Consider the following 19,149-nt stretch of genomic DNA (forward strand, 5'->3'; position numbering starts at 1 on the left):
CTTCATTACTTGCCATGAAATGGTTTGGTGAGGGAGAAACTGCCAGTCTCTGTCTTGCCCGCCTTTAGCCTCCAATTAATGTAGCGGGATTTTGAGGGCTGCCCTGACTATCCTAGCCCACTCTAATGAGACATACTGTTACTCCTGCTACAGTTAGTAAGTTAGTAAGGCAAATAGGATGTTAGGAATTATTAAAAAAGGGATCGATAATAAGACAAAAGATATCATACTTCCCCTATATAAAACTATGGTACGCCCACATCTCGAGTACTGCGTGCAGATGTGGTCTCCTCACCTCAAAAAAGATATATTGGCATTAGAAAAGGTTCAGAAAAGGGCGACTAAGATGATTAGGGGCTTGGAAAGGGTCCCATATGGGGAGAGGCTAGAGAGACTGGGACTTTTCAGTTTGGAAAAGAGGCGATTGAGGGGCGATATGATAGAGGTATATAAAATCATGAATGGTGTGGAGAAAGTGAATATAGAAAAATTATTTACCTTTTCCCATAATACAAGAACTAGGGGACACCAAATGAAATTGATGGGTAGTAGGTTCAAAACTAATAAAAGGAAATTTTTCTTCACACAGCGCACAGTCAACCTGTGGAACTCCTTGCCCGAGGAGGCTGTGAAGGCCAGGACTCTATTAGGGTTTAAAAAAGAGCTTGATAAATTTTTGCAGGTCAGGTCCATAAATGGCTATTAGCCAGGGATAAAGTATGGTGCCCTAGCCTTCATAACAAGGGCAGGAGATGGATGGCAGGAGATAAATCACTTGTCTTCTGTTCTCCTTCTCTGGGGCACCTGGCATTGGCCACCGTCGGCAGATGGGATGCTGGGCTTGATGGACCTTTGGTCTGACCCAGTATGGCCATTCTTATGTTCTTACCCCACTGAACGCATCCTGCAGCTGTCCCTGTGCTGGTGGTCTACCACAGAAGGTCAAAATTGAGGTACGTCATTGCAGCTATGCTAATTTTATAGCTGGAGGCAATGTATCTTAATTCAGGCTTCTGCATCATTTCCTCTAAGGGAGTTCGATGGGAGCATTCACTCCCATTGACTTCCTTTACTCCTAATGAGGGGCAGGAGTAAGTTCGATTTAATGCATCCCTAATAGCGAAAATGTGCCCTGTGAAGTAAGTGCTTTTGAGTGTCATAGCATAGTGGTATTCTTTATTTGTGGGCACGGACTCCAAGAAGCCTCCCAAGACCCCCTTTCAGCACAGTTAGAGAAATCTGACTTACATTTAAGAGTATCTATAACATGGCCATACATCATCATCAGCCATCACTCCTGCAAAGCAAGTCAGGGAAACACTCACAAATCTGAGTTTGTGTTTAAGACCTTATTAGTGTAATCACTGATATTACTAAAGCTAAAAAAAAAAAAAAAAATCTATTAAACATTGGTAGAAAAACTTTTGGACTCTTCAGATAATATATTCTAAAGCTCAGTAATGCATTTTTTTCTTTGCTGGGCACCTTTTAATCTTTAGATCAACTAATATCTGTATAATCCTATGTCATTTGGTATAGGACTCAGTAGTTCTTCAGCCTAGGTCTTTGGCTTCCTGCAGGTGATCAGTGCTTTCAGGTGAAGTTTGTTACTTATCTGGTGCTTGATTTACATCACTAATCCTACTGTTTGCATTCTCAAGGAACAGTCACAGCTTTTTATAACTTGTTTTAAAAACAAGCAGACATTGACAAGATACAAAACTAATTTAGCTTCCAGATATGAGTCCAGTAGAAAACAAAGAGTATAAACCTGGTCCTATTGGGAAAGAGCGCTCACTAAAGAACAGAAAGGTGAAGGATGCCCAGCAGGGAGAACCCGAGGGACAGGAGAAGCCCAGCTCAACCACGGTCAGGGGTCCAGACCCTGTTTCAACAAAAGAAACCAAACCAGCAAATGAGCTGAGTACTGAAATAGGAACAATGATCTCTGTCTCTGCTCCAGATTTTGGAACAAATACTAAGGTAAGACACAAAGTGGTACATTTCTTGAATATTGCTGAACAGTGTGAGTAAAAGAGAACATTTTGTTAATTGTAGCACATTACGCTGGTCTTTTAATGTCTGAATTAAGCTATGACATTTGGTTGCCTGCTGATGAAATCATTCAGGTATTACATAGATGATATTGCAAAACTTTGGAGTTAACAACTGTAGGCAAGTGGTGTGACTTTTTATCAGGCAGTAATATTGAAATTAGAGCACTGCTGTGGATCTTGCACCCTGACTGGGATTTGGGGATGAAGTGTTCTCAAATGTTATACTGCCTCACCAGTGTTGACAAGTGCTCCCTAAGCTAGGTAAAAAAAGTCTTTGTCCTGAACCCTAGGTTCTGGTCTGTGGCAAGTAGCACCAAAGAGGTTGGAATACGTGCAAGCCTTAAGCTTAAAATGATGCAAGTTGCACAAAAGAGATTTGGTCAGCCATCAGCAGAGAGCTGTAGTAAAACAATATTGAAGTAAGACTGAGCTTGCAAGTTTGAGTACCATGGCTAGGGAAGGTGTGCTTCAGGATAAGCTTTAGAATGGAGAAAATTTACAAATACACCTAAAGAGGTTAATGTCCAAATCCTATTGGCTTTCAGTGAGACTTGAGTGATTTTGAAAATTTTACCTAATGTCCCCTGTGGAATGTGATGAATAAGGCACTTGAGCTTCACTGTATAATCTCTGCAGATATTCTTTGATTTTTGTGTAGACCTTTTGTAATATTTTAACAGGAAGACTTCTACTTTGCTTGCTTGCAGTCCAAATCCTTGCACAAAATGGGGTGGGGAGAAATAACAAAGGACCCTAATGATCCTCTTCTGCCCTGATAGTTCCTCTGGGGCCTGTTAAATCCAGTATAATTTTAAAGTGGCCTGCAAATTTACCTGAATTTTAGCCAAAGGACTAGCCTAGCACACAGCCAACACAAAACTGGGGTAGCAAAACAATGGAAAATGCAACTACAGAAATCAAGCTACTTACCCGTCAACTGGAGGTGAAGTGAACATAAGAACAGCCATACTGGGTCAGACCAGAGGTCCATCTAGCCCCGTATCCTGTCTTCTGACAGCGGCCAATACCAGGTGTCCCAGAGGCAGTGAACCAAACAGGTTACGATCTCTCTCCTGTCATCCATTTCCTGACAGACAGAGGCTAGGGACACCATTTCTTACCCATCCTGGTGAATAGCTTTAAAGGACCTAACCTCCATGAATTTATCTAGCTCTTTTTTAAACCATGTTCTGTTCCTAGCTTTCACAGCCTACTCTGGCAAGGAGTTCCACGGGTTGACTGTGTGCCATATGAAGAAGAATTTCCTTTTATTTGTTTTAAACCTACTACCCATTAATTTCATGTAGTGTCCCCTAGTTGTTCTATTATAGAAACAAGTAAATAATTTTTCCTTGTTCACTTTCTCCACACAAATCATAATTTTATGTACCTCTGTCATATTCCCCCATAGTCACCTCTTTCTGAAGATAAGTCCTGGTCTCTTTAATCTCTCTTCATATGCGACCTGTTGCAAACCCCTAATCATTTTAGTTGTCCTCTTCTGTACCTTTTGTAATGGCAATATCTTTTTTGAGATGAGGTGAACCACATCTGTCTGCAGTATTCAAGATGTGGGCGTACCATGGTTTTATATAAGGGCAATAAGATAGTCTGTCTTATTCTCGATCCTTTTTTAGTGATTCCTAACATCCTGTTTGCTTTTTGGACTGCCGCTGTACACTGCGTGGATGTTTTCAGAGAACTATCCACCATGACTCCAAGATGTCTTTCCTGATTAGTTGTAGCTGATTTAGCCCCCATCATATTGTACGTATAGCTGGGGTTATTTATTCCAACGTGCATTACTTTACATTTCATTTGCCATTTTGTTGCCTAGTCACTCAGTTTTGTGAGATCCTTGTGAATTTCTTCAGTCTGCTTTGGTCTTAACTATCTTTGGAAGTTTAGTATCATCTGCAAACTTTGCCACCTCACAGTCTACCCCTTTTTCCAGATCACTTACAAATAAGTCGAGTAGGATTTGTCCTAGGAATGACCCTTGGGAAATTGCACTAGTTATCCCTCACGATTCTGAAAATTTACCATTGATTCCTACCATTTGTTTTCTGTCCTTCAACCAATATTCAGTCCATGAGAGGATCTTCACTCTTATCCCATGACAACTTAATTTACCTAAGAGCCTTTGGTGGGGAACCTTGTCAAAGGCTTTCTGGAAATCTAAGTCCACCATACCTCCTGGACCCCCCTTGTCCACATGTTTGTTGACACCTTCAAAGAACTCTAATAGACTAGTAAGATATGATTTCCCTTTACAGAAGCCATGTTGACTTTTGCCTGACAAATTGTCTTAACAATTTTATTTTTTATTATGGTTTCAACTGGTTTGCCCTCTACTGGCATTAGACTTACTGGTCTGTCATTGCCGGGATATACATTTTCTTTCACGTATAGTGCTATTCCCCCACCTAGGTGACCTGTTCTGTCCTTCTGGTATATTTTGTACCCTGGTATGATTGTCTCCTATTCATTGTTTTCATTCCACCAGGTTTCTGTGATGCCTATATCAGTATCCTCCTCTAATACAAGGCACTCCAGTTCACCCATCTTCTTATTTAGACTTCTAGCGTTTGTGTGTAAGCACTTTAAAACATGTCACTCTTTGTCTGCATTAGATACTTTTTCAAGTGATTGTTTCTTTTCCAGTCTGGCCCGTATTTTATCCTCTTCAACATCTCCTCCTACCTAAAACCCAGAAAATCTCACAAGAGAATTTTCTGTCCGATCCATGTGTGCCTTTGCACCAATCAGCTTTCCCCAGCTCTTATTTTAAAAACTGCTCTACAACCTTTTTGATGGTAAGTGCCAGCAATCTGGTTCCACTTTGGTTTAGGTGGAGTCCATCCTTCCTGTATATGCTCCCCCATCCCAATAGTTTCCCCAGTTCCTAATAAATCTAAATCCCCTCCTCCCTACACCATCATCACATCCATGCATTGAGACTGTGAATTTCTGCCTGCCTACATGGCCCTGCCCATGGAAGTGGAAGTATTTCCGATAAGAGGTCCTGGATTTCAGTCTCTTTCCTAGCAACCTAAATTTGGCCTCCAGGACAGCTCTCCTTCCCTTCCCTATGTCATTGCTACCTACATATACCACAACCACTGGCTTCTCCCCAGCGCTACACATAGGTCTATCTAGATGCCTCAAGAGATCTGCAACCTTCACACTCAGCAGGCAAGTCACCATATGGTTTTCCTGATCATTGCAAACCCAGTTATCTATGTTTCTGATGATCAAATCTCCCATTACTAACACCTGCCTTTTCCTGCTGACTGGAGTTCCCTCCCCCAGAGAGGCATCCTCAGTGTGAGAGGATACTACATCATCATCTGGAAGGAGGGCCCCAAGGATGGTTTTCCTCTGCTTCCATTAACTGTTTTCCTTCCCTGAGCCTTTCACGTTCCTTGACATCACAGAGGCTGTCTGACTGGAGGTGGGACAAACACCAGTGTCCTGGAAAACATCATCAGCATACCTCTGTCTCCCTTATCTCTTCCAGTTCAGCCACCCTGGCCTCCAAAGCCCCCACACTCTAAAGGCCAGGAGCTGCTTGCACTAACTGCAGCCATAGGCCATCTGACCCATGGGGTAGGTAATCATATGTGTTACATTGGATGCAGTAAATGGGATAGCCCCCACTTTGCTGCTGGTCTTCTGCCTGCATTTTATGTGGATAATTAGATTATATATGGGATTATTATTTAAATACAGTAGTTTGGGATATAGTTTTTACTATAAAAGTTTTTAAAGAATGTCAGAAGTAACCAACCCCCTCTAAACTCCCTCCTGTTTGCAATCACCCTGTTTGCAAGCTCCCATGGTCATTTGCTAGCAGTCTTTATTTAGCTCTGGCCTTTCTGATTGGTAGCCCTGCCCCTGGCTGCAGCTCAACCAAAGAGCAGAGAGTTCTAGATTTCAAATTCTAACTGCCAGCCTCAGCACATGGTCTTTCAAAGAAACAAACCAACAATCACAAGCCCAACACATAGTAACAAGTAACCCTCAACCACACACGCACCAGCCATCCAGCTACTTACTCCAACGTCCTATGAATTGCTCCTCCTGGAGAGTGCTGCTCTCAAAACTCCTGCTGTTTGCAATCACCCTGTTCGCAGGCTCAGTGCTTGGATATGAGCCAAGGAGCACTTGATTTGCCGTCAAACTGGACATTTTAGATAGGAGCTAGATGTTTTTTCAGTAGCAGGTGGGCATATATCACCCACTGATAAGACTCGGCCCTTCAAATTTGTGATGTTCCCTCCCAATTGCTTGCAGATAATTTTGAGTGGGTAGTACAGGTTGCACCTCCCTGGTCTGGCGCCCCTGGGACCTGAACCAGAGATTTTCCTGGATCAGGGGAGGTTTCTGCTTCCCTTGCTGTCTGACATTCCTGGCTGCCACCTGTTCCAGGCCGCTGTCCCCTCTTTCTCCTCCAGCCACCAGCGCTCTCCCACTGCAGCTGGTCAGCCCCAGACAGGGGAATCTCAGAGAGCCTCTGTGATGGAGCGGGCACCATTTGCTGGGCCACAGTTGTTGAACCAGCATGTCCCAGCTTTCAGAGGCTGAACCTATATTGCTCTATTGCTAGAACTGACATGATGTTGAGGACTCTGAGATACTTGTAAGTCCAAGGAAGTTGTTTAAATAATTCTAAGTTAGCTGAAACAACAGAGAGAGAGAGAGAGAGAGAGAGAGAGAGAATATCTGTTATCCTTGCTATGTTTTGTCTGACTCTCCACTCAACTGAAAGCAGTTTGCAGAGCAGTTAATTGAGGTTGCACATCCTTGAAAGGCTCATCTTGGGAGACAGGAAGGATGGTATATAACCTCTGCCATGGAGAAGTGTGTGTTTCGGAAATCTGATTTAGCCTGATGAATTCTGAATGTTATTTCTTCTGTTGCCAGCAGTGAAAACTTTTGTTTTAAAGTATGCTGGCTAGGTTGGTTGTAAATAGTCAGTGCTGTAGTTTTTAGTTTTCTCTGCATCAGCATATTGGATACCTAGAACCAGCAGAGTTAAATGGCTTAAGCCCACTGAAAAGTGGGTCAAATTAGCAGTGTTTTGAGGTGGGATAAGTGCAACTCTGAGGTGCAGAAATGGTATTTTTGCTGTCAGGAGAGACCATGACTGTACATCTTACTTAATGCATCCTGGTTTGGGCCTTGCTCCTTTGTTATCAGAGCTCAATGGGTTTTTTTGTAATCTCTTGTTCAAGGACCAGAGCGAATGTTCCACTGAGACCTACCAGGGTAAGGAGAAAATAATCTGTCTGATTCATCCCAGGAAGCACTCAGAACTGGAGAAGTGCCTCAGCTGCCTACCCAAAAGCAAAGCCTTGGGTAGTAGTACAGGCAACATACATTGGCATCATTTTTTGTTCTCTCCCTATGTCTAAGAAGTTACAGGCAACCCACAAAGGGAAAAATGTTTTTTTGTGTGTTGACTGCTTTATTAGGTGTAAAAATGCCCTGAAAGGCAGGGTTTCTTCTTTTGCTAAGTAGCGTGTTTTGTTTTGTTTTGTTTTGAAACTGAATTTGAAACTATCCGTTTCATCTCTTCAGGAAGGCTTAAAGGTCCAGAGTTCTAACATGGGCCCTGAGCTGAAACATTCCCATAGACTTTCTGTTTGAGTTAGATATTGACAAAATATTGTTTTCAAAAGTATACCTAAATATTCCTCTTCCCCTCACGTGTTCAAGTTTCACTTGCTGTGATGTCATAATTTTATTAGTTCTCCAGGCACCTGTATCATCTTTGAAAAATAGGTACACTAAACTTAAGTGTTAAAAGCAACCAAGAAAATTATATTTAGAAAAGAGAAACTTTCAAGACTTTTTTTTAAACATCACCAAAGCAAACCACAGTTCTCTGCAAACTACATTTTGAAGTAGTGGTGACACCAATCCATTTTTTTCCTTAGTTTTTAAAGTAGTTTTAGATATCTGACATTTCCCTAAGTTACTGGCTTTTTTTTCTTCAGCCACATTTTCATATCTGTTTTTTGACTCCTTGATTCTTGTGAGGGACCAGTCAGAAAAGTGAAGCTGACTGTACAAAGAAAAACAGGTGATGGCTATCGAGTTCTCTAAAATGCACACATAAAAGCAAATGATAAATGGGGGGAAGTTTTCCTCTGCTGTATTAATCCCAGATGATATTAAAGTAATTTTCAAACAGGTAATTTAGAGGCTTTAAACTAAACACAATGAGCAGTCTTTTTTTAAAAATGGCTTGTTTGCTTAAGAGGAAGGTGTGTTTTCGAGTCAGGTTGCAACGGACGAGGATGCCTTGTCTGCTGCTCTGAAACCACACAGCAGAGTGTTTCGCCAATTCAGGAAAAAAACCTTCCATATCAGGATCACCCATGTTGTTACGTCATGCTCTTTTACGTTAGAACGTGTCAACCTGTTGATAATCCATATGAGAAGAGACATGCTTTCTGGAATTACTCCTGCATCTCCTCAATTGTGTGAAGTTTTATGTCTGTGGTGGGACACTCCTTACTGTCTTTTAAGCTAGAATAAACCACACTGGCCATTGGTCAGAAATTATTAGAATTGTAAATCCCATCTTTCATTTCATAGGTACAGTCAACAAGATCAGTCCTACTAGTTTTGAAAGTAATGGAGTCCAGCTGGTACTGACTAGTATAGGTAATGGAAGCTGACTCTTAAAAGACGCAAAAATGGACCTGGGAAATTTGCTTCATTTGTAGCCTAAAGTGTGTCAGCATTCAACAACCTCATTGTCTGGGACACTTGCCTCAAGCGAGAAGCAAATCAGACTTTTTCAATAATACATAATTTAGCTTTAACCCAGCATTTTCCTTCACATAAAGTTCTCTTTTCAAAGCTAACTTGTATCTCTGTTTCTAGAGTCTTCTCAACTTTATATAGCATTCTCCTTTTGTTAGGTGACTTAAGGTAGCTGGGAAAGTTGGCCCCTCAGTTTCAGTCTCTGGTTGCCCATACAAATTAAAAGAAGGCTTACACGTATGCTTCTCTTTTTCTTGTGATGCTGCTTTGGAATTTTATTTAGGTAGATCATTATTCATTGGTTTATTCAATATAACATTAATAAAGATGGATAACATCCTTGAACTGCAGAAGACTAAAACAGTGGTGTAGAGTCAAAGGGAAATGTGTGGTTTTGTCTCAAAGACAACCTTTAAATTTTGCGTTTAGTGTTGTAGCCATGTTGGTCTCAGGATATTAAGAGGTGAGCTAGGTGAAGTAATATCTTTTATTGGGCCAACATCTGTTGGTGAGAGAGACAAGCTTTTGGGCTATACAGCTTCTTTGGGTCTGAAGAAGGTACATTGTATCATAGCTAAATACAAGGTAAAACAGATGATTTAGCTTGAAGAATTGACACATTGTGTAAGAGACCATTGAAGGTGAAGTGCCCACTTCATAACCTCTGCCATCGCAGCAGAAAAAGTAGGTTTACTGGGTTAGGACTTGGCTACACTGAAAAATTGTTGTCAATCCATGTACAGACATTTGCAGTAATTTGTGGTGTTTCACATCCTCACTGTGGTGTTTCTGTCAGGGGTGCATGTCCTGGAGTGGTTCCACGGACTGAAATGGGGCACTGACAGCTGGAGCCCCGCCTCCCTGGTGTTGGCTGTCCCCCCTTCACCGCCAGCAGCTTACAGCTGGCGTCCCCTTGCCAAGAGGCTGACAGACCAGCATTAGGCCTACAGTCTAATCCTGCAGACCTTTGATCAGGGATTTTTTTTTTTTACTTTGGCTGAACACTTGTTTTACTCTTAGGCCTAGTCTGCCCTAGGCCCCCAAGCCGCCATTAGTCATGCTGTTTGAATAGGTGCACAGACTTGGATGAATTCATTCATGGGGCTTGTCTTCATGACATAGTGGATTGATGCTGCTGCAGCCAGGATTCTGGGGCCCCTTGGGATCTCTGCAGCAGCCCCTCCGGGAACCACATCAACAGTCAGGATTCTTGTAAGTGGGCTTGCATCTCCAGGTCAGGGAGCCTACCAGCATTCATGTCAGTTTCACAGCTGCTATTTTAAGTTCTGACTCCAGCACTTCTCCTCAAAGGGAACTTGGTAACACCTTCAGAAAACAAACCTGGAAACTTAAATTCATAACTTTACTAGACACTCAAAACCATGCTTTAATAAAGACACTAGATTTATGGCAGCAGTTACAGCCATCTGTAGCCCCCTGATCTTCACTTTTTGGCTTATGTCTGCAGAGTTCTTAATTAACCATTTCAGCTTAAATTGTTTCACAGCATGTTAGCTACTTATGCTAAACGATCTGTTCCACTTGGCATTTAGCTATGGAAACTTGGTACCTTCCACAGACCTGAAGCGATCTTGAAAGCTTTTCCTTTTTGACCAACACAAATTGGTCTAAAGAAATATTTTAGCTCACATACCTTTGCGATTTCTAGCAATCTTAAATTTCTAGTTTCTTTAAAAAAATTCTTCCAACAAGGGGATGTTGCCAAAACAAACATTTTGCACTATTAAGGCACGGGGCTGGTATTCTACAATTTTGGGATTCAATTCCCAGCTTTCATGTACTTTGTGATCTTACATCACCTAAACTCTTGAGTTTAGTATCCCATCTGTACAACGAGGATGATATTTCACAAGTGTTGAGAGACTCAGTTGTAAAGTGCTTGGATATTACAGTAATGGGGCTGATAGATTTTCAAAATCCAGAAAGGAGCCTTTTATTCAAAAGCTTTAATTGGAGTGGCAGGAGGAATGTGGCTCTCTAGTTCACCAGAGCATCATTCCTGTTACACATTTCCCTTCAGGAAATTAATTTTAATAAGATGTCAGTGAAAAAGGGATCTTGGAAACCTCCAGAGCTTTGATAGAAACCTCCAGAGCTTTGATACAGACTTGTATATCCTGTGCATGTTGTGTAGGAGACACAAATACAGCTTACTATTGAGCTGTGATGATAGATGTGTCATTCTGTTAGCCACAAGGATGTCAAAAGGGTCATAAAACTTTTTTAAAGTGTGCTAAATCCTTGTCCTTTCATGTAGTTGACAGCCTGGCCTAGTGAGAGTTTCCATGCCATTATACAGATCCTGGTTGCCCCCAAAGCTTTGTTGGAAAACTCGTTTTGAAGAGGAATTTAAATGAGTAATCACAAAGCTCCTGGCAAAAGAAGAACCAGTATTATCTAGACAGTGATATAATCTTAGAGAGACAATCAAGTATCATTGTCAGTAAGACTAAAAGAAATTCAGGAACCACAGACTGTCTCTGCAGTACAGTCAAATCTACCATGTACCAGCTCTTGTTGTTCATTCATCTATACAAATATACTTTAATGTAGAGCTGACAGCATTACTGCTTTGCTAGGAGACTGCCACGGGCACGTGGATGTTTAAAATTTCCTCCTAGAAGTATATAATACAGTTCATTAAGAAATCAAGAAAACCTATTCCTTCATTTCTTTTCCCCAGAAAGATTCACAAACCAACATTGGGAAGCCTGTGCATCACTTAACTGGATTATTTAAATCTGTTTTTCAAATTCAAGCACATGTACAATTTTATTATAGTTTCAAAAAATAGGTGATAAGAAATCCTATATTTTAAATGCCTCAACAGTTTTACAAAGAAGTTTAAATGTGAAGCATCTGCTGTCAGTTCTGTCTGCTCTCTGGCTAGCATATTGACATTGTTTGGTTTAATGAATATGTCCCTTCTTGTTTCATTCACACCATTCCTAGTGAAGTTCCTCAGTCTCTTCGTAAAATAAGAACATCTTATCAAGACATGTTTCCTTTGGATGTGCTGATGACTTCTTGGGTGTTTCATCTCAGTAGTGACTGTCAAAGCCTTGAGAAAACAAGTTTCATAGGTAGGCAGTGGACTTCATACTCCACTGCTAGTGAATCAGTGATTGCACTGGCAGATTATAAAGAATCAGTTCTCATATCTTCATAAAGACATGTAACTTAGTAAGTGGCAAATACAACACTGCTCTGGCCACTTCAGTCTTCACTGCTCTCCAGGTGCACAGGAATTAGGTAACAGGAAACCTGTGAATTTTGAATTCTGCACCAGGGAGCCCATGGCTGTGGGGGTCATGCTTGTATGAGAGGCTGAGAAACTTCTTTCTTTGCTATCAGTGCTGTGGGCACATCTACCCATTAAAAATAGCCCCAACACGGAGTTCATGGTTCTCTCTCTAACTCTGCAAGTGGAGTGCTTGGATTCTTCTTCCTTCCCCTCCCCCCGTTGTCACCAGCCTCTGCCCCGCCGCACCACATGGCAGCGAGGCTGTTGCGGGGTTGTGTTTATATGAGAGGCCAAGAAGCTTCTTTTTTGCAGGTTATATTTGTGCAGGGGCCCCTCTCCTTCCCCACAGGCATCATGCAGTTGGGGTCTTTTCCATGGCCAACCATATCATGTGGCCAGCCTCCAGCCCAATAAAAGGATGTGCCTGCTGTTCAGTGCAGACCATGCTGCCAGCCAACACCAGGTCTTGGCTTGCATGCGGTGAGGGCACCAAGGGTGGGAAAGACTTTCAGGGGCTTCCTGCCACCTGGGAGAATTCTCCCCTGGCAGCTAAAATTTTGGGGGTGGCTGCTGCCACCGAGGGGGCCGTCTCAACTGGCCCTCAAACCACAGATCCCACAAATCCCCACCCAAAAATATTTTCAGGGGCTTGCTGCCACTGGGGGGTAAGGCTCCCTCACCAGCTAAGACTTTCGGGGGCTTGCTGCAATGGGGAAGACAATATCAACTGGCTGTGCGGCCACAGAGCCCACAGTCCCCTTATGACAATGAGGGGGCCAGTCCCCCCTATGGTCATTCAAGGCTGCACCCCCCCCCCCCCACACACACACACCTGAGCAACACTGAAAGGGACATGGTCAACTGGCCCTTCATCCTGAGATCCACCCAACCCCCATCTCAATGGGATGAGGGGGATCCGGCCCCCTAACAGTTAATCAGGGGTCCCGATGCCACCCCACTTGAGCAACAATGCTAGTCGAAATTTGGTGAGCCCCATCCCCTGCATTGGACAAATCTATGTAGGGTAGTAGGAAGCCAAACATCTTTTTCCTAACTTTTTCTGTCCTTTTCTTTCTTCAAGCTTTTGCCCCCTAAACACAGGGAAAAGTGGCTGGAGGGCTGGTTAAGAAGACAGAAGACTGAAGACAGGTGATTCCAGGGCACAGAATCATTCGTGTGTGTAAATTTGGGAAACCCCATCCCACATGTTGGGCACCACTCTGTAATGAACTGGGAAGCCAAAAACCCTGCCTCACATTTTTCTCCCCAAACCTTTAGTGTCCTACTCTTTCTTCAAGATTTGCATTGTTCTTGTATTATTTTCAGGGATCATGTTTCTGTAATCAAGGGAGTGGGGACAGCAGATGGAGGGCCAGTTGAGAAGACAGACACCTGCTGCTTTTTGTAAAATCTTTAATTCAGTTATAAAAAGCAATTCAGTTATAGAATCAAGAGATTTCACTTAATTTGGTGATCTTTGTTGATGTCTTACTTTTTCTTCAGGAAAAATGGACGCTTACTTTCCACAGGAGGGGAATGGGGGCAATGCAGTGTGGGAATAGGACATCATATACCTACAACCTCTTGTGGGGCATTTTTTCCCTACGCTGCACCAGCAAAAATATCCAGAATGCCATGGGGATGAGGGAACTGAGATGAGTTCCCACAATGCACCGCTGCAACAGTTGATGTTTGGCGATTGAGTGTGGCAGCAATAAGTTGAATGTGTGGAGAGATGAGGATACTCAAATTTGAATTTATAAAACCCAGCATTACAAAATCAATTTTTAATAAATTCAAATTTACCTCAGTCTTGTTTTAAATAATGTTCAGCCCTGTGTAAGTGAAGAAGCAGCCTGGTGCAGGCTCTTAAAACCAGAGGAACTTCTAAAAGGTGCAGATGTATAAAGCCATCTAGTTTTCAGTGCCTGCTAGAACATCACTTTGTTGTAGGCTGCTTGGCATCAGTATGCTGAGGGAGAGAGGTCAGAGGTCTTTGGGACAGGTTTCACTCCAGTGTCTGCTGAGGTCATATTTGGAAGAGTGTGGTCAGAAGTATGTATTCCTTGTACTTGGACAACCAGAAGAGGACAAGAGCTAAGCCATATTATTCAAGCTATTTCTGTTCACCAGCTCTAGCAGGGAGTGGTGGCAGAGGATACTGACTGAATGGAGAGACCTCATTGAAAGTTGATATCAGTATAGAGAACAAAGAGCAGGAATTTGAGATCTGTCTCAAGCAATATGCCTAGCTTGTTCTCTGAAAAATGTCCCTTCAGGAAGTCATGACATAATGAGGACTGAGGACAGTCATTTTCTTGAACAAAGGGGACCAGTGTGCACTAACGTGGTAGTCACTGTTGACAGCCAATTCAGTGAAAAGTGAACCTTGGATCTTAGTGTAGGAGGACCTAAATGAGGGCAGGTAACCTCAGCAGGATGATCCTGGATAAAGAAGACTGAAACATGCGTCTTCATCCCTTTCATGAAACCTTTTCCCAATACAGAAAAATTCAAGGGGGAGGTTGTGTCCTCCATGGGGAAAAATCATGTAAGGTACTTCCTAAAAGGGATCCAAGAACAATAGCAGTTGATTATCTTTCCCTTATTAGTGTGTCCAGGATCATCTTTATACCTTTTCCTGGTATGCCTGATGTCAGATTTTTTTTTTAAGTTAGTCACATAGTAATTGGCAGTCCTAAAAATGGCAGCTAGGTTCTCCTTTTGGTCACAGACAAGACCTGACATCATTTTGCAAGTATTTCTTCTACAACTCTATCTAATCATGCCAAGCTTGTTAGTACAGGTTTAGAAAATGAATCCTGTAGACAGAACTGCTATTTAGTGAACAGCATAAAACTGGTCTTTGTATTTGCAAGAGTTGGCTTTGAATGCTCAGACAAGAATTTTAATGTGACGTCAGGAACTACTGCAAGGAGTTTTCCATCCTGTGATGAGCTAATAAAAGTTCTTCATTTTGCTTTAAATTAACTTTATCTTAAAATTTGCCTAGATCTTGTTGTTTCCAGATCAATTGCTTTCACTGGTCACTTGCCACCAGTGAGATTTCTTGTATGTGCACTTTGATATCTCTACCAGTTAATCTTTTCAAAGAAAGAAAAGTCTCAGCACTTTAAGGAGACATGTATAGTCATCCCTTCCATTCTTTTTTAAATCTGGACAGCCTTGTTTTTCATAACACCTACCCAAAAATATTTGAACTATTTTATACCAAGTTTTGTTCTGTATTTTGTCATGTAATATAAAAGTTGTATTTAAGATCTGGAAGTTCTGACTTTGGAGGTTATCATCTGAATCATGTATGGTGTTAAAGGTGAGGCTTTCCTGGGATATGCTGCCTCTGACAAAGCTGGTATCTTCCACACAGTCTTCTAGTGCAAAGTAACTCAACAATAAGAATTGCTGGTCATGCTTTCGGAGACAATAAATTAATAGGTGTGATGAAATTGTCATTGTGCTGCTTGGTGAACTGCTTCTATGTAAGAGTGTCAGACCTCAGTCTGAAAAGACTAAGCCAGAGAATAGAAAACTTAGTTTAGATAGGGGGTTCATTTTAATGGACTTATTTTTCTTCACAGGAGTCTGTGACAGACTACACTACACCTACTTCTCATCCTAACACTGTGGCTGCTAGCAGTACAAAAATGGAGGAGACGTTGGTGACAAATGTAAGTCTATTGTAGTGAATCTCTTGACCGAGGACAGGGAAAATGTATTTATACTCCTGTCTTACTTTTTAAAAGCACGCAATGTTACGTTGTAGTTATTAGTAAGATTTCCATGTTAACCAGATGCTCATTGTTAATTCCACTGTAAAAAAAAAAAAAAAAAAAAAAAAGCGTGTGTGTGTGTGTGTAACTTCAGTTTGATTAGTGTCTGTGTCTGAGGTCTGTGTGTGTTACATGGTGTTTCTTGTTTTGAAACAAATATTTGGCAGCCTATGTGAGGGAAAGGTAGTTTTTAGTTTTAGGGGCTGTTTGAAAGAAGATGGGGTCAGAATTCAGGAAAACAGTTCCAGAAAGCAGGAGTTAGAGAATTTACCTTCAATAACATTTCTGAGACGAAGGAGAAGAGGCCTGTATTAGTAGTTAGAAACAAAGTTTATAAGCTACTGTAAGGAAAGTCCCCCAGAAGACTTGAAAAACTAGGATTATTTTGAGCTGCATCCTAAAATTAATTGTGCTGTCATATGCAAGGGAAACATGACAGTTCAGTGGAATTGTTAAAGTGGGTAGTAGCATTCAGTCAAAATGACTGAAGTACATGTGATTGCATTCCACATGCAACTGGTGATTCTGGTTTTGTGGATTTGTTGTCCGTATTAGTTTTTCTTATGTGTTGAGAGTGAGTACCAACTGGGGGGGGGGGGGGGGGGTGTGTGGGTGTGTGTGTGTGTCTCTCTCTCTCTCTGGATTTCAAATATATTTTGAATTTGGTTGTCCTCTGTCAGGGTAGGAGCCTGGACCTTGTGATTCTCCTCTTTCGAGCAATGCAAACATAATTGGTTTAGAGTTGACTGGATTTGGGGAAATTGTGACAAGTTGTACTCCTACATCTCTCCCCAGAGAGCTTACAGTTTCACATGTATTTCATTTAAACGGATTTAGTGATAGCAGCATCCTTATTGCGTTTTTGTGGCGATGTTGTTTGTAGCTGCTCCTGTATGCCTCTTCTGTTGATGATGCAGCCTTTTTGTCTATTGGTGCTTTTCGTTAGTGGCAGACTTAAGTAATAGGCGAAGTATGACCCTTAGTCTTGCTGATCTTGGTGTATTCCCTTGTTGCCTGATAGAGTTGGGGTGACACACACAAAATTTAGTCTCCCAGCAACTACTCACAGTTTCAGTACATTTATTTTGAGGCTAATCTGTCTATGGCAGCCCCATATGCTCTGTGCCTAAGTAAGAGTTGGCGATAGGAGTAAGGAACTATTACTGTGCCGAAGTTTATAACAACGCTTTTACAGATCTTGCATTTAGGATCTAGGGCAAAATCTCATTTAGCCTTTTTCTTATGCAACACTTGATTGCATTTTGTCACATTTGCATTATTTCTCCTAAATGTGACCTTTATATGAGAATCCCATTGAAAGAGAGTTGGGAAATGAGAAATAGCCATACATAAGCATTAGTTGCCAGGTAAAATTTTGTTTATTTTGTGGTCCTGTGACTTTGAAGAACATAGTTTGCTTTTTTTATAGAAGTTGCATCTCCAAGTTTGGATCTTAATAGCAGCCCAGTTTGATTTGGGAAGAATTTTGTACCCCACTGAACCAAAAATATATTTTTGGGCTAAATCCGAAAAGAGCTAAATGACACTTGACTCTGTAGGAAGCATTGTTGCATGGACTGTAAGTCTGCAGTCATGCTGAGATGACCAATATTACATGAACACATGCGAAATGACCTTTCACCACCAAATTTTTATCCTAACTTGTCAAAACATCCCTGCCACAAGCTCAAGCCTCAAAGGAAATTTATTAGCGCCGCTTGAGCATTTGCGCTGAAGAGGCTTATATAGCAGACTTAGTTAGAATGTGATGTGTGTTGCCTGCCTTTCAGGTGCCCCTGCCCCACACCCTTCCCCTCCCTAGGAGGGAGACTCTACAACAGAGCTCCAGCCTAACTCCAGTTTCTCCCGCTACCGTGGACTTCACCCTCAAGGTATGTACCACATCCCTCTAAGGGTCGGTTCTTGCATGCAAGGGAAAAAGATAATGGAGAACTTGCTGGTGAACCTTTTTTAGAGCCTTCCTTTGTTCCCTCTTCTGAACTGCTTTTGCATATAAACAGATGGCTTAAACAAAAGGGTGTGTCAAAGGGGATGCATTAAATTATAAATCTCTTTAACCCCTTTTTTCATTAACACTTGGCATCAATCTTGACTCCCATTACCCTGAGAATAAATTGTAGTGAGGCTTATGCAAGAGAGTAAATATTGTGGCATGCTGCTGGTGACGGAAACCCATTATATCTTGATATTTTATTGGATAGGTCTGCTTAAGACAAGCTGGTCACGTATTGCTAATTGTACAGGTTTTTGAAAAGCTGAGTAGTGCATTGGCTTCAGCAAGCAGCGCTTGAAGTTCCTAGTTCTTTCCTTTTGATTAGTAATATGTGACTTGTACAATTAGATGATTGGAGTAGTACATAATAAAAAGTAGGTTGGCAGTGAATTATATCAACAGCTATTGTCTACTGTAAACTGGTACTGGTACAAAGTGCTTTGTTTTACTTGTGGTAGTTCATATTTCATGCTCCTTTGTTGTGCAATGTGGAGCAAGTTTGTGGGAGCATTTGGTCTATGGCGTGTATGCAGTCTTGATCCTAGGGAGTTGTGGATTGTGTGCTGTATAACTCACTAACATTATTAAGCTGGTCTCTGTCCTCTGGCTACAGCAGTTTTAGGAGGGTGTCTGTCCTTTCCGATGCCCTAGATGAAGTTTCTGATGGTACTTTCATACATGGAACTAGAAGTTGCAATGCTTTCGCCTCTAATTTTCAGAAGGCAGAATGTTGTCCAGACTAAACTCTCTCTTGGAACAGGAACAGGATTGGATGCATAGCTAAATGGCTTTCAAGAAATGTACATGCAACTCCCATTGAGAATCACTCACTGAAATTGTTTTGTGATGGATGAAAGTTTCTCACCAGATTTCATAGTCTGTTTCATTACACTACAACACAACCCAGTGGTGCAACCATATTTCCTGTTACTTATTCTTTATTAAAATTTCCTCCTATCTTTTTGTTTGTGTCTGTTTAAACCATGTCAGCCTGGAAAAATGTTAGTGTGTTTTAAGGGGGTGGGGCGGAAGCGGTCGAAAGCGTAGATTTAATTTTGGAAGGGGATAGAAAAGCGATAGTAATTTAGGAAGCAAAACTCTGCTAACCTGCTAAAATTTCATATCGGTACTCTACCTTTCTGGTGTCTGAAAGCTCTTTTTAACATTTTCTTAAAATGTTAAACTTAGTAGATTGACATCTAGAAATAAATAGTTCATTCACTGAACAGTTGATACAGGTTATGG

General features: G+C 41.6%; 1 protein-coding gene across 8 annotated transcripts in view; it reads left to right on the forward strand.

Moving 5' to 3' along the window:
- PRRC2C (proline rich coiled-coil 2C) overlaps positions 1-19,149 on the forward strand; it is a 102,812-nt gene that overhangs the window by 53,079 nt on the left and 30,584 nt on the right. For 7 of the 8 annotated variants that reach the window (XM_075002583.1, XM_075002590.1, XM_075002585.1 and 4 more), the window contains exons 22-24: positions 1,732-1,983; positions 15,699-15,788; positions 17,681-17,782. In XM_075002583.1, coding sequence (XP_074858684.1) covers positions 1,732-1,983; positions 15,699-15,788; positions 17,681-17,782 — 444 coding nt within the window. The remainder of the gene's footprint in view (positions 1-1,731; positions 1,984-15,698; positions 15,789-17,680; positions 17,783-19,149) is intronic. The other variant, XM_075002588.1, reaches the window with a different exon arrangement.

Source organism: Carettochelys insculpta, chromosome 9 (genome assembly GCF_033958435.1).
Source record: "Carettochelys insculpta isolate YL-2023 chromosome 9, ASM3395843v1, whole genome shotgun sequence".
Classification (NCBI taxonomy): domain Eukaryota; kingdom Metazoa; phylum Chordata; order Testudines; family Carettochelyidae; genus Carettochelys; species Carettochelys insculpta.